The following is a 15,822-nucleotide window of genomic DNA, read 5'->3' on the forward strand; positions in this document are numbered from 1 at the left end:
GGAAAGATGAAGGGCCAACATGGCAGAAAGCTCTGGAACTGTGGGGCCTGTGGCGTTTAATTTAGTGGAACTCACAGGGTGGTTTGGGTGTGTGGCTCCAGCACAGCTCATAGTTGCATGTGATCCAGAGTCCTGCGTAGAGCTCAAAGCCATTCTTGGTCACCAGGAACCTCACCCAGTTCAGTGGGGACATGCAGATCACCATTAGGAAACCAAAACCACACAGGCTGCCACAGAACGTTCGGATGTAGATGTGTGCCTGATTCACATGCTGCTGCCGCCTCTGGGGTGGCATTGAGGCATTCGGATATTTGTTGACGGGGAGGGTAGGCTACAAGGATGAGGGAAATATTGCCTACCCAAAAAGATAACCATTGATCCCCAGGGGCTCCTACTCATCTCTACCTTAAGTGTCTCCATGTGGGCTTGATCTGTGGCTGTCTATCCCTACCCAGGGTGATCTTTTCTCTTTCTTTAGGATACTCTATCTAGACCCACCTTTAAGTAAGTCTTCTTCCCATCTGACCTACAATTAGGTACCTCCTCACCCTTTGGTAGTGCCGGTTCCCCTTAATTTTGGGAACCTTAGGATTATAGAAGGTCAAGGCCATTTGTTCCCTGCTCTCCATCTTGGCAGCCAGTTCGCTTTGTAACTGCCACGGAATTTGTCTCAGCACCTCCCACATGTGCTGGCAGCATCAAAACAGGCCAGAACCCATGGCACAGATTCCATGTCCGTTTGATATTCTGGGTCTAATCAGATCATGAACAAATCATCACATTTTAATCAAGTGCATGCATATGTGATGCTCCCACCTCTCCCTTCTCTGACCCTTTCAACTCCTTCATTAAATAAATCCACAAATATTTTGTCAGCAGTTGCTGTGTGTCAGGCTTTGTCTTAGGTCCTGGGATATAAAGATGAATAAGACACAGTTCCCTAATAGCCAATAAAAAAGTTAACTCAGGTGTCTTCGGGACTCCATAGCTTGTGGTTAGAATTCAAGATTACAAGTAGCCTGGCATTCATGGTCTTGCCCCAACACTAAGTGGAAGGCCCTGGGTGTGTCTCAATAGGCTCACGAACCAGTCTGTCAGCCATAGATCATCATGCAGTATTCCCCTCCCCAACCCACCCCCCACCTTTTCTTCCTTTCTTGCTCGAGTACCTTCTCTTCAATGCCTTCTCATGAAGCCATTCAAGGGTGCTACGGTCCTGCCACTGCCAGTGCTGACAGGGCCCACTGTGAAAATGCCAGCATCCCCAGCGCAGGGGGCTACCAGCCTGCGTGCTGAAAGCTACCATTCTCAATACTGCAGCAGTGTTGGGTTCTATGTGAAAGCGAGAATGGCCTTTCCCTGTTTCCACAGCCAGCACAGCTTGTGCCCAGAGTAGCTCAAAGTCTTCTTTTCAAATAATTCTCTCAGTGTTGCTCCTAACTCCTCTCCCCACAAGGGCTCAAAAGCAGTCCAAGATGCTGAACAGACACCATCCTGTTCCACATCATGGACATTTATTCAAATAAATGACCAGCTGTATTGCCAGCTCTTGTTTTCCATGAACAGATAAACTCCGATTCCTAAATTTGGGCTGAATTAGAATGCCCTATCACCCGTTTCTCCCAGCATACCCTCTCCTCGCCCGCCCAAGCCTGTCGAAACCTATACTTTGTTAGCTGGTGGGAACAACTGGCAGTTAGCTTGTTTATGTCCATGCTTTAGCATGAAGCCCTCCCTCTCCAAAAGTGTTATTTGACTCTCTGTCTACCAGAACTTAGCCTAGCACCTGGAAAGAATAGTATTTAATGTTAAATGAATAAATGAACAATATATTTTTAAATAAAGGACAGAGGTTGGTACAGAGGACAGAATGGTTAACATTTTCAGGGGAAAATTAGGAAAGATTTATTGGAAGAGGTGATGTATTAATTGGATTTCCAGCTAAGGAATACTCCAGGTGATAGAGGTGATAGGGCACTGAGGCAAAGAGAATGATATGTCTCAAGGCAGGAAACCATGGACAGCATGAGGTTCACGGGACATTAGAAGCAATGTGGTTCTACTAGGTACAAACTCAAAGGTGAGGGTTGAAGGGTGCAGATATCAGCAAGAGCTAGATCACAAAGAGTCCTTTAGGCCATGCTATGCAATTATATTGTGAAGTCTCAATTGCTGTAATATGCTAGTGCCACTGGAGTGATTACAATAGGAAAGACTTTTCCATTTGCAGCAAACTGGCTGTACACCATGACTGTTAGATGCACACTCATGCCTAGGGAGCTAGACATAGGCATTGAATACACAGGCCTACCTTTCAGTCCCCATTCTAGCACTTACTTAAGTAGTTCCAATACTCATGGTTAGGTTACTTGGGGCAGTTTCCTTAACCTCACTGAACATCAGTTTCTTAATCTCTAAAACTGGGTTAATATTCATTCCTGCCTCATTAGAATTTTTGTGAGGATTAAATGAGATGATATGCATAAAGCTCTTAGCACAGTGCCTTCATACGTGCTCAGTAAATACTATTATTATTTATTTTTTATAAAGCATTTTTTAACTGTTTTATTCATTTTTTGAGGGAGAGAGAGTGTGAGTAGGGGAAGGGCAGAGAGAGGAAGACAGAGGATCTGAAGCGGGCTCTGTGCTGACAAGCTGACAGGCTGACAGCAGCGAGCCCGATGTGGGGCTCCAACTCATGAACCACAAGATGATGACCTGAGCCAAAGTTGGACACTCAACCGACTGAGCCACCCAGGCGCCCCTGTTTTTTTTTTTTAAGTTTATTTTATTTTTTAGTAATCTCTACACCCAATGTGGGGCTCAAACTCATGACCCCGAGATCAAGAGTCATTTTGTGAACAGTGTCTGATTGGCAAATGATGCAACCCTCCAGCTGTTGAGGGAACAGGTTGGGCAGTACTGGACAAAAGGCAGGATGTTCTTGGCCTGCTGGGAACTTGCTAGGGCCTGGATGCATATGACAAAACATTATTCATGCATCACTGGTGACTGGGTATATTGCCACTTCCCCCACTTTAAAAAGCAATTTGGAAAAAATAAAATAAATGAAATGAAATAAAATAAAATAAAATAAAATAAAATAAAATAAAATAAAATAAAAAGCAATTTGGGGTCCCCTGCCTATTTGGCAGCTACTGCCCCAGAGCCTGCAGGGTCCAGGAGGAGCATAGCTCAAGCCAGTGGATCTTGAGTCTCCAACACCAACCCAACACAATGTGGAGTTGCTGCAGAAACCAGATTATGGGGGCTATTTAGGCTCCCAGTCCCTCCCTGCAGAAGCCTGGAGCTCTGCTCTTGCACTGATGCCCTTCACTGTGGAACTGGCGCAAGCTGGTTAAGGACTCGGTCTCTGAGAAAACAATTGGATTGATGTGAATGCAGTTTTGGAAAAACACGTGGACGATGTATACTGTAACATTCCACCACAGCAGCCAGTGAACCAGCGGAGGCACTGGCAGAGGCAGGCCCTGCTCCTGGGCCCCATGCTGACCTCGCAGAGGTCCTCCGGGGGGGAATGAAAAGCCAGGCCCCCACCATGGGATACTGAGAAGAAGAAAAAGCTGCTGGGAAGCTGCTAGCAAAAGACATACTCTGGGAAAAAATGGCTTATGGAAATCATTAGTAAAGGAGACAAAATTTGGATGACAAAACATATCATAACATCCAGGAACTGAAAAATGATGCTGAAAACACACAGAAATCTCCTTTTCATTTAACCCTAGAAATACTGGGGGGGGGGGGCACCTGGGTGGCTAAGTCAGGTAAGCATCTGATTTCGGCTCAGGCCATGATCTCACAGTTTGTGAGTTCGAGTCCCTCGTCAGGCTCTGCACTGACAGCTCAGGGCCTGGAGTCTGCTTCGGATTCTGTGTGTGTCTCTCTCTGCCCCTCCCCTGCTTGTGTGCTTGCTCTCTCACTCTCTCTCTCTCAAAAATAAAAATAAACATTAAAAAAAACACTAGAAATATTGGGTAAAAGGAACTTCATACAGATCATGCCACAAGTCACAATGGTAAAGCACAAGGCATCGTCACATGCTTGAGAGCAACGCCCTATCATGGTAGCAGAAGAAGGGCGTTCCTTCCCCTGGATATGTGCATGTTTGAGAAATACAATACATGATATTTCATGAGAGGATTTGCTACAGAAGAATTAAGCAAAATGTGAGAGACGAAGTATATGCCATTGCTAGCCTGGCACACTGGTGCTTAAAGCATGCTAGGTCCTTCCACAAAAGTGTTCTTGTGAAAGCATCCCCTGCTTCTCTTCAAGTTGCTCTGGAGGACTATTAAAGAAAATTCGACAAGTGAATTTTTATATAGTCCACCATCTTTACAGCACAATAATGCATCATTTCCATTATCTGTGTATATTCAATCATGAGGAAAAAGAACTTAAAATAATTTCATGGCCTTGCAAAAAAAAAAAGCAGTTTGGTTAAAAGAAAATAGAGTAACATGTTTGTGACCTTACAGTAGGCCAAGAATTGTTTTTAAACAAGACTTCTGGGGCGCCTGGGTGGCTCAGTCGGTTAAGCATCCGACTTCAGCTCAGGTCATGATCTCACAGTCCGTGAGTTCGAGCCCCGCATTGGACTCTGTGCTGACGGTTCAGAGCCTGGAGTCTGCTTCAGATTCTGTGTCTCCCTCTCTCTCTGCCCCTCCCCCGTTCATGCTCTGTCTCCCTCTGTCTCAAAAATAACTAAAAACATTAAAAAATTTAAAAAAATAAACAGGACTTCTATTCACCAAAAGATACCACTTAGAGTGTAAAAAGGCAATCCATAGAGTGGGGTAAGATATTTTCAATATGTGTATCTAAAACAAACTCATAGCAAGAATATAATGAAGAATTCTTACAAATAAATGAGAGAGGCAACCTAATAGAAAAATGATCAAAGTCCTTAACTGATGTTTTGCCAGAATAAAAACATATACATATGTAACATAAAAAAGTGCTCAGATTCATTAGTCATGAGGGAAATGCAAATTCAGACTGTAATGCGATATCACTACACATCCACCAGAATGACTCAAATGGAAAAGTGTTGGCAACTATGTAGAACAACCGGAACCCTCATACACTTCTGTTGGGAGCGTAAATTGGTATGTTCACTGAAAAACTGCTTGGCAGTATCTGCTGGAGCCGAATAGATACATGTCCTTCTCATTTTAGGTAGGCATGCAACAGAAAAAAGTGTCCACATGTCCACCAAAAGATATGTATTACAATGCTTATAGCAGCACTTGTCATAATAGCCCCAAATTGGCAACTACCCAATTGCCCATCAAGAGAAGAAGGGAGGGGCACCTGGGTGGCTCAGTCGGTTAAGCGTCCGACTTCAGCTCAGGTCATGATCTCACACTCTGTGAGTTCGAGCCCCATGTCGGGCTCTGTGCTGACAGCTCAGAGCCTGGAGCCCGCTTCAGATTCTGTGTCTCCCCCTCTCTCTGCCCCTCCCCTGCTCATGCTCTGTCTCTCTCTGTCTCAAGAATAAATAAAAACATTAAAAAAAATTTTAAAGAGAGAAGAATGGAAAAATCATGGTACATTCATACAATGAAATACTATGTAGCAATATAAATAATCTACAAGCACAGAAACAATATGGATGAATCTCATCAACAAAATGTTGAGCAAAAGAAGCCAGATACAAAAGACTGAATATGTATGATTCCATTTATATGAAGTACAAAACAGGCAAAATCTGTGTTGTCAGAAGTCAGAAATACCCTTGGGAGGAAGATGACTGGGGACTAGGAGGGGACGCTAAGGGGACTTTGGGGTGCTGGAAATGTTCTATTTCTTGATCTGGGCGTTGATTACCATTCTATATGTATACTATACTTTAATAAAAAGTTAAAATATAAAATCAAGAATCTTAAAAATGTTATCATTTGTCTTAGTAATTTCACCTCTAGGAATCTATGAAATAAATATTAGTTTTATAGCTTGTTGATAAAACCTCTTATCTGCTAGGAACAGTACTAGGTGCTTTACATACGTTAACCCACTTGTTTTTGTGAATCACATTTTTCCATTTCATCTTCTAATTTGTTACTGCTGACATATAAGTAAGTTATTCTTGTCTATGTATTTTATAGGACCACTTGACTGAATTACTTTAATCCCAATAATTCCTTTGGATAATTCTCCTGGATTTTCTAAGTAAACATCATATCGACTCCAAATAGTAATAACTCTGTCTCTTCCTTTACAAAACTTGCCTTATTGGATTGATTGGACCCTCCAAAACAATGACTTTAATGGAGCTGCCTGCATTCCTTTTTGTTTCATATGTATATTCATTTTTGTGTTAGTTTCATTCTATTTCTGTTTTGCCAAGATTTAACGTTTAGAATGGCCGTATCAAATACTTTCTTAACCTCTAGAACATGGTCTTTCTCCCTTAGTCTATTTACCATATATGTTGCCATAATACATTTCCTAATGTTTATCTAAGTTTGCGTTACAGTAATTAAATGTTTGTATAAGATACATTATTCTTTTTTGCAGATTTTTATTTAAGTTCTAGTTAGTTAACATATAGTGCAATACTGGTTTCAGGAGTAGAATTTAGTGATTCGTCATTTACATATAACGCTCAGTGCTCATCACAACAAATCCCCTCCTTAATACACATCACCCATTTAGCTCATCCCCCACTCACCTCCCTCCATCAACCCTCAATTTGTTCTCTATAATTAAGAGTCTCTCATGATTTGGTTCCCTCTATTTTTCCCTCTTCTCATATGTTCAGTTGTTTTGTTTCTTAAATTCCACATTGGGTGAAATCATATGGTATTTGTCTTTCTCTGACTTATTTTGCTTAGCATAACACACTGTAGCTCCATCCACATCACTGCAAATGGCAAGATTTGATTCTTTTTGATGGCTGAGTAGTGTTCCATTATGTATATATACCACATCTACTTTATCCATTCATCAGTTGATGGACAGTTGGGCTCTTCCATAGTTCGGCTATTATTGATAATGCTGCAATAAATGTTGGGGTGCATGCATGTACCCTTTCAAATCTGTATTTTTGTATCCTTTGGGTAAATACCTAGTAGTGTAATTGCTGGGTTGTAAGATAGTTATATTTTTAACTTTTTGAGGAACCTCCACACTATTTTCCAGAGTGGCTGCACCAGTTTGTGTTCCCATGAACAGGGTAAGAGGGTTCCTCTTTCTCCTCAACCACACCAACATTTGTTGTTTCCTGTGTTGTTAATTTTAGCCATTCTGACAGGTGTGAGGTGGTGGTTTTGATTTGTATTTCCCTCATGATGAGTGATACTGAGAATACTGAGAATCTTTTAATGTGTCTGTTAGCCATCTGGATGTCTTCTTTGGAAAAACATCTATTCATGTCTTCTGCCCATTTCTGAATTGGATTATTTGTTTTTTGGGTGTTGAGTTTGATAAGTTTTTTACAGATTTTGGATACTAACCACTTATCAGCTATGTCATTTGCAAATACCTTCTCCCATTCCATAGGCTTCCTTTTAGTTTTGTTGGTTGTTTCCTTTGCTGTGCACAAGCTTTTTATCTTGATGAGGTCCCAATAGTTCATGTTTGCTTCTGTTTCCCTTGCCTTCTGAGACAGTGTCTAGTAAGAAGTTGCTATGGCCAAGGTTAAAGTTGCCTGTGTTCTCTAGGATCTTGATGGTTTCCTATCTCACATTGAGGTCTTTCATCCATTTCGAATTAATTTTTGCGTATGGTGTAAGAAAGTGGTCCAGTTTCATTATTTTGCATGTCGCTGTACAGTTTTCCCAACACCATTTTTTCCATTGGATATTCTTTCCTGCTTTGTCAAAGATTACTTGACTGTGTGGTTGTGGGTCCATTTCTGGGTTTTCTGTTCTGTTCCATTGATCAATGTGTCTCTTTTTGTGCCAGTACCATACGTCTTGATTACTACAGCTTTGTAATATAGCTTGAAGTGCAGAATCATGATGCCTCCAGCTTTGCTTTTCTGTTTTAGGATTGTTTTGGCTATTTGGGGTCTTTTGTGGTTCCATACAAATTTGAGGATTGTTTGTTCTAGCTCTGTGAAAAATGCCAGTGGTATTTTGACAGGGATTACACTAAATGTGTAGATTGCTTTGGGTAGTATAGACATTTTAACAATGTTTGTTCTTCCAATCCATGAGCATGGAAAGTTTTCCCATTTTTTTGTGTGGTCTTCAATTTCTTTCACAAGTGTTCTATAGTTTTCAGAGTACAGATTTTTTACCTCTTTGGTTAGGTTTATTCCTAGGTATCTTATTGTTTTGGGTGCAATTGTAAATGGGATTGATTCCTTGATTTCTTTTTCTGCTGCTTCATTACTGGGGAATAAAAATGCAACAGATTTCTGTACATTGATTTTATATCCTGTGACTTTGCTGAATTCATATATTAGTTCTAGCAACTAATGTTTTTTTGTGGAGTCTTTCAGGTTTTCTACACAGAGTAGAAATGTCATGTCATCTGTGAACAGTGAATGTTTCACTTCTATGCTAACAAACAGGGGCAATCTGTAAGAATAGATTAATTCCTCGAAACATACAAACTACCAAAACTGAAACAGGAAGAAACAGAAAATTTGAACAGGCCTATAAACTGCAAAGATACTGAATCAGTAATTAAAAAATCTCCCAGCAAACAAAAGCCCAGGGACAGATGGCTTCCCAGGGAAATTCTACCAGACATTTAAAAAAGAGTCAATACCTATTTTACTCAAACTGTTCCAAAAAATTGAAACGGAAGGAAAACTCCCAAATTCTTTCTACAGGGCCAGCATTACCTTGATTCCAAAACCAGACAAAGACCCCACCAAAAAGAAGAATTTATAGGCCAATATCCCCAATGAATATGGATGCAAACATTCCCAAGATACTAGCAAATCGAGTTAAACAGTACATTAAAAGAAATTATTCATCATGATGAGGTGGGATTTATTCCTGTGCTGCAGGGGTGGTTCAATATTTGCAAATCAGTCAACATAATACACCACATTAGTAAAAGAATAAGAACCATATGATCCTCTCAATAGATGGAGAAAAAGCATATGACAAAATACAGCACCCATTCTTGATAAAAACCCTTAACAAAGTAGGTAGAGATGGAACATAACTCAAGATCATAAAATCCATATATGAAAGATCCACAGCTAATATCATCCTCAATGGGGAAAGACTGCGAGCTTTTCCCCTAAGGTCAGGAACAAGACAGGGATGTCCACTCTCACCATTACTATTTAACATAGTACTAGAAGTCTTAGCCTCAACAATGAGACAACAAAAAGAAATAAAAGACATCTGTTATTCTTCTGATATACTTCTAGGAGTATTTGTTTTTATAGTTGACCCAAGAATTATTTAGAATTTAAAAAACATTAACACGTTTAGATTTTTTTCCGGTTTTAATATATTATGGTCAAAGAACATGGCCTATAAATTCTACTTCTTACTTCTCATCACAAGGAAAAAAAATGTAACTTATGTATGCTGATGGATGTTAACTAGACTATTGTAATGACCATTTTGCAATAATACAAATATCAAATCATTAAGTTGTGCACCTAAAACTAATGTTATATGTCAATTATACCTCAAAAAATGAAAAAAAAAGTCCCACTTCTTGGAACTTAGTAATATTTGAGGTTTTTTTGAGTTTTCTCAATGTTCTATAGACATTTTTAATTTTTTTTAAGTTTATTTATGCATTTTGAGCGGGGAAGAGGCAGAGGGAGAGGGAGAGAGATAATCCAAAGCAGACTCTAGGCTGACAGCGCAGAGCCCAATGTGGGGCTTGAACTGACGAACTGTGAGATCATGACCTGGGCTGACACTAGGAGTTGGACGTTTAACCACCCAGGCGCCCAGGTCTTATTGATATTTAAATACAATGTATAAAGGTGTGTGTGTGTGTGTGTGATATCTTCTTCATTGATTTATCTGTCAACAAACACTTAGGTTGCTTCCCTATTCTGGCTATTGTAAATAATGCTGCGATAAATATAGGGGTGCACATATATTCTCAAATTAGTGCTTTCATTTTCTTTGAGTAAATACCCAGTAATGGAATTATTTGGTCACATAGTATTTCTATTTAAAAATTTTTGAGGAAGCTCTATACTGTTTTCCACAGTGGCTGTACCGATTTATATTCCCACTAACAGAGCACAAGGGTTCCCTTTTTTCCACATCCTTGCAAACACTTGTTATTTGTCTTTTTTATTTTAGCCATTTGACAGGTGTAAGGTGATATCTCATTGTGGTTTTGATTTTGCATTTCCCTGATGATTAGTGATGTTGAGCATCTTTTCATGTGTCTGTTGGAAATCTGTATATCTTCTTTGGAAAGATCGCTATTCAAGTCCTCTGCCCATTTTTAAATCACATTGTTTTTTAGTGTTGAGTTGTATAATTTCTTTATACATTTTGAATATAAATTCCTTATCAGATATATCATTTGCAAATATCTTCTCCCATTCAGTAGATTGTCTTTTTGTTTTGTTGATGGTTTCCTTCACTGTACAGAAGCTTTTTATTTTGATGTTGTCCCAATAGTTTATTTTTGCTTTTGTTTCCCTTACTTTTGGAGACATGTCTAGTAAGAAGTTGCAATGGCTGACATCAAATAGATTACTGCCTATGTTTTCTTCTAGGATTTTTATGGTTTCAGTTCTCACATCTAGGTCTTTCATCCCTTTTGAGCTTATTTTTGTGTATGGTATTAGGAAGTGGTCCAGTTTCATTCTTTTCCACATAGCTGTCCAGATTTCCCAGCACCATTTATTGAGGAGACTGTCTTTTTCCCATTATATATTTTTGCCTACTTTGTCATAGATTGACATTTTGGTACCATTTTAAATGTCTCTAATTGGGGTGCTTGGGTGGCTCAGTCGGTTAAGTAAGTGTCTGACTTCAGCTCAGGTCATGATCTCATGGTTTGTGAGTTCAAGTCCCATGTTGGGATCTGTGCTGACAGTGCAGAGCCTGCTTCAGATTCTCTCTCCTTCTTTGTGCCCCTCTCACTTTTCTCTCAGAAAAAAAAAAAAATTAAAAAAATAAATGTCTTCTATCAACAACATTTAGACGGTTCTTTGCACAATCTGAGTCTTTGTCTCTGATTAGCGGAATTTAACCTATTTACATATGTGATGATAGTTTAGATTGATTCGGCTTAGTCCTATCCTCATTCTTTGTATTTTCTGTTAAATACATATTCTTGTTTCCTCCTCTTTCCCTCTTATTTGCCAGAATGATCCAGTTTTCTTTCATCTTTTTCTTTTTCTATAATGACATGTATGACATGTATGCTGTTTCTGTCTTGCTAGATCTTACTTACCAATTTCATTATACATATATTTACAATTAAGTTTAAGATATTAACAGTAGCAATGAAAGGATAATACTAATATTGAAAAAGATTGGTTAAATGAGCATTTTCACACATTACTGGCGAGAATGTCAATATTTATCCCATGTTTCCAAGTATTTACAGAGAGTGAGAGGGAATTATATGGCTTAAGCCAGGAAAGGCCTAGGACTGTGGTCAATCTCATCCAAGGTACAGAACTGAAGGATGAAACTTCCAAGTGAAAACAAGGTATTAATGGTGGGATAGGATGAAAATAGATGCTGGCTTGGCAACCAAAATCCTCAATGATGGTCATTGTAGTATTGCTTATAAGTGAGAAAATTTGGAAGCAACCTAAATGTGCATTAATGGGAACTGACTAATTATGGAAGCTTCACAATTATGGAACTTTAACCATTCAATTCAAATGTCCTTATCTATAAACTGAGAATAATAAGAGCATCTACATATATCAAACATAAAGTTATCGTGAGGCTTAAATAAATTAACATAGGTAGAGCCCTTAGAATGGTGTCCAGCACATGATAAGTATGTTAGTGCATGTTAGCTACCATTATTATTATTATTATTTATTATTATTTCACTTTTAAAAACAGAATATTACAGGGAGTAGAGGGAGGGGAAATTGGATGAAGGTGGCCAAAGGCACAAACTTCCAGTTATAAGAAATAAATCCTAGGGTTGCAATGTACAATATGTTGACTAAAGTTAATACTGCTGTATGATATATATGAAAGTCATTAAGGGAGTAGATCCTAAGAGTTCTCATGACAAGGGAAAAAAATATATATTATATGTATCTATATGAGATGATGGACATTAACTAAACTTATTGTGGTAATCATTGCATGATATATATGTCATTATGCCATACAACCTAAACTTATAGAGTGCTGTATGTAACTATGTCTCTATAAAACTGGGGGACCCCCCTAGAATATTAGCTTTTACATAATATATTGGTTTTTAAAAATATTTTATTTAAATTCCAGTTAACATACAGTGCAAATATTAATTTCAGGTGTACCATATAGTGATTCAGCACTTCCATACAACAGCCGGTGCTCATCACAAGTGCACTCCTTAATCCCCATCACCTATATAACCCAATCCCCCCCTCCCTACCTCACCTCCAGTAACCATCAGTTTGTTCTCTATGGTTAAGAAGTCTGTTTCTTGGTTTGCCTCTCTTTTTTTCTCTTTGCTCATTTGTTTTGTTTCTTAAGTTCCACGTATGAGTGAAATCATATGGTATTTGCCTTTCTCTGACTTATTTCACTTGTCATAATACATTGTTAACTGAAAGATGAGAGCATGGCAATAGTTATATCACGCTCTCATTTTTTGTTGTTAGAGATTATGGATGTATGCGCATAGAAAATGGTCTTATACAGAAATAACCATACATACTTCGTCATATATATGGTTTCAGCTCAGGTCATGATCTCACAGTTTGTGAGTTTGAGCCCCACATCGGGCTCTGTGCTGTCAGCCTGGAGTCTGTTTGGGATTATCTCTCTCCCTCTCCCCACCCCTCTCAAAATAAATAAATAAACTTAAAACTTAAAAGAAAATGTCTATAGGACATTGAGAAAAACTGTCAAAAACCAAATATTTCTAAGTTCCAAAAAGTGGAATTCTTTTTTTTTCATTTTTTGAGGTATAACTGACATACAACATTAGTTTAGGTGTACAACTTCATGATTTGATATTTGTATTATTGCAAAATGATCATCACAATAGTCTGGTTAACATCCATCAGCATAGTTACATTTTTTTTTTCTTGTGATGAGAAGGAAAAAGTAGAATTCTTACAGGACATGTTCTTTGACCATAAAATATTAAAACCAGAAAAAATATAAACATGTGTATATATTTTTAAAATTGCACATATATATTTATAAATTTGTACTAAAGTGCCAGTAGTCTTTATCTTTCTGGCTTTAAAAAAATTTTTTTTAATGTTTATTATTTATTTTTGAGAGAGAGTGCACGCACAAGTGGGGGTGGGGCAGAGAGAGGGCGACACAGGATTAGAAGCAGGCTCCAGGCTCTCAGCTGTTGGCACAGAGCCTGATGTGGGGCTTGAACTCACGAACTGTGAGATCATGAGCTGAGCCGAAGTTGGACGCTTAACCGACTGAGCCACCCAGGTGCCCCTATCTTTCTGGCTTTTATGTGGTCCCTTAGCACTTAAAAGATCTCAAAAGCATGAAATAAGCCCTGGGAAGGGTATAAACATCGGGGAGGATGATGGTGAACCCAGCAGATCAGGTGGTTGGGTCATGAGGTATTCTGGAAAAGAAAACTGTAATTCCTGTGTAGCTGAGTTTGTGAACTGAGAGTCATCCTTCTACATACAATATTGTGCTTTTGAATTTTAAAAAATAAATATATATTGCTTTTATAATAAAGTAATGACAGTCATTACCTCCCCATAGAGTCCCTTCTAAGTGAATCTATTCCTTCACTAGCATCTGTTCAAAGATGGGAGTTTTGATCATCTGTGGGTTAGATGACTGCCATGTCTTACCAATAGCCACAGCTGTTATGATCAAGAATGACATCTCTTCCTAGCAGGACTAATCATATCCTGTCTCTGGAGAACTGAAAACTGGAATACTGAGGGAATAAATTAGGGAGATAAGGAGAATGAAACAGATGCAGGGGTGGAGATGAGAGTCTGGATGGGTCCTGAGAGACCACAGGGTAACCTTGATTCCTAATAGATATTACAGCCTATTTGACCTTGGCTATAGCTACCTTCTTATGTCTAGATGCTTGTGAAGATGATTAACTCCCCGCTGTTGAGCTAGTTGGAGTTTTCTTCCTCACAACTAATAGAACTCTGATACGAATAGTAAGTGTTTAACCTTTTGCACATAGAACATGAAGAATCATTTTAATTTTTGAAGCATTCTTATATTACGTATTATCACTCATAGTAATTGGAAGGATCACTGTTTATTTGACCTTTGACTGCATGGATAGAGCTCTAATTACCTCATAATTACTTGTGTGTTCACTTGTTGAATTTGAACAATTCTTTATCCTTCCACTGGCCTCCTCCCACTATCTGCCTAATGTGGACTCAAGGAAGGTTAACGGATTTTATTGTTTTCCTAAGCAGACTTTAGGAAGTCAGCTGTCAAGGGAGAGAAAAATTGGCCAAATACAGTGACTTTATTACTTGCATCGTTGCTTCTTTCTAGCTCTAAAGTTAATTGAAAGTTGCCATGCACATTCAAATTCAATGATCGTCCCTTTCTAGAATAAGGCAGTGGGCTAAGAACAAGATGTAGGCTTAGTGGACTCCATGATTAAACCGCATTCAAGGGGCGCCTGGGTGGCGCAGTCGGTTAAGCGTCCGACTTCAGCCAGGTCACGATCTCGCGGTCCGTGAGTTCGAGCCCCGCGTCAGGCTCTGGGCTGATGGCTCAGAGCCTGGAGCTTGTTTCCGATTCTGTGTCTCCCACTCTCTCTGCCCCTCCCCCGTTCATGCTCTGTCTCTCTCTGTCCCCCCCCAAAAAAAATAAATAAATAAATGTTGAAAAAAAAAAACCGCATTCAATTCCCAGGAGACTAGATGACTGCAGGCATTTCCAGAGGCACAATCCAGGGGGGGGAGAGAGAGTCCCAGTTAGGAAGGCCACATATCTGTGGTCTGGTTCCAGCCTTACCACTCTCTGGCTATATTTGCAGCTGGTTGGGTAACTGCAATATAAAAATATATTGGTGTGCCTACTGCATGAAAAGCACTGTATTATGTGTATCAAGGAATGGATTTTGTCATTTGACAAAAATTTACTGAGCACTTACAATGTACATTCACTGTGCTAAGTGCTGGAAGTTTCACTATGAACAACATCCTATTCTTGTTCTTGAGGAATAGCACTTCAACTTTACCTCGCTGGTTCTCAGTTCTTTTATCTTAAATGAGAAGTAACCTAGATAATTTCGAAGATCATATCTAGGTCTAAACATTTATGCCTCCCAGAATTCTCCCCTAGATCTCTGTATCCCTTTTGGGGGTGCCAAGGGGGTTGTTGTTTTAATTCAAGCAAACATTTACAAAAGAGGATTAAATAGTTTTCAAACATACATTATGAACAGTAAATATATACTGTTTGTATATTAGATTTCAAACATACACTATAGTATGTATCTAACCATGCATAGGTTTGTATGTTTGAAAACTATATATTTTTTCTTTTCCCAAACAGCATATATTGATTTGAGTTCAGTAATGTAGTGTCTCTCCCTAAGATCTTTGTTAAGAGTTGAATCTTTCTCTGGAATTTCATGAATGCTTGATCTTTATTCATGATAGTATGAGGCCAGGAGCAGAATATTCAAACCATTGAATTTTGGCCAACTGCCTAATGTGGTTATAACCCAAGTCCCTAAGGAAGAGACGTGCTG

At 39.0% G+C, this 15,822-nt stretch overlaps 2 protein-coding genes across 5 annotated transcripts in view; both read right to left on the reverse strand.

Moving 5' to 3' along the window:
- The window catches only part of TMEM202 (transmembrane protein 202), a 36,468-nt gene extending 35,845 nt beyond the window's left edge, over nucleotides 1–623 (reverse strand). For both annotated transcript variants that reach the window (XM_023255084.2, XM_045059055.1), the window contains exon 1: nucleotides 499–623. The gene's annotated coding sequence lies outside the window, so the exon portion shown is untranslated. The remainder of the gene's footprint in view (nucleotides 1–498) is intronic.
- LOC123378904 (transmembrane protein 202-like) overlaps nucleotides 1–15,822 on the reverse strand; it is a 29,358-nt gene that overhangs the window by 9,642 nt on the left and 3,894 nt on the right. For 2 of the 3 annotated variants that reach the window (XM_045059056.1, XM_003986978.5), the window contains exons 1-2: nucleotides 549–686; nucleotides 76–331 (exon numbers count right to left, since the gene is read on the reverse strand). The exons of the other annotated variant lie outside the window; for it this stretch is intronic. In XM_045059056.1, coding sequence (XP_044914991.1) covers nucleotides 76–331; nucleotides 549–686 — 394 coding nt within the window. Of the gene's footprint in view, nucleotides 1–75; nucleotides 332–548; nucleotides 687–15,822 lie in introns of those variants that run through there. 3 annotated transcript variants of the gene reach the window in all.

The sequence above is a fragment of the Felis catus genome, chromosome B3, assembly GCF_018350175.1.
Source record: "Felis catus isolate Fca126 chromosome B3, F.catus_Fca126_mat1.0, whole genome shotgun sequence".
NCBI classification, from domain to species: domain Eukaryota; kingdom Metazoa; phylum Chordata; class Mammalia; order Carnivora; family Felidae; genus Felis; species Felis catus.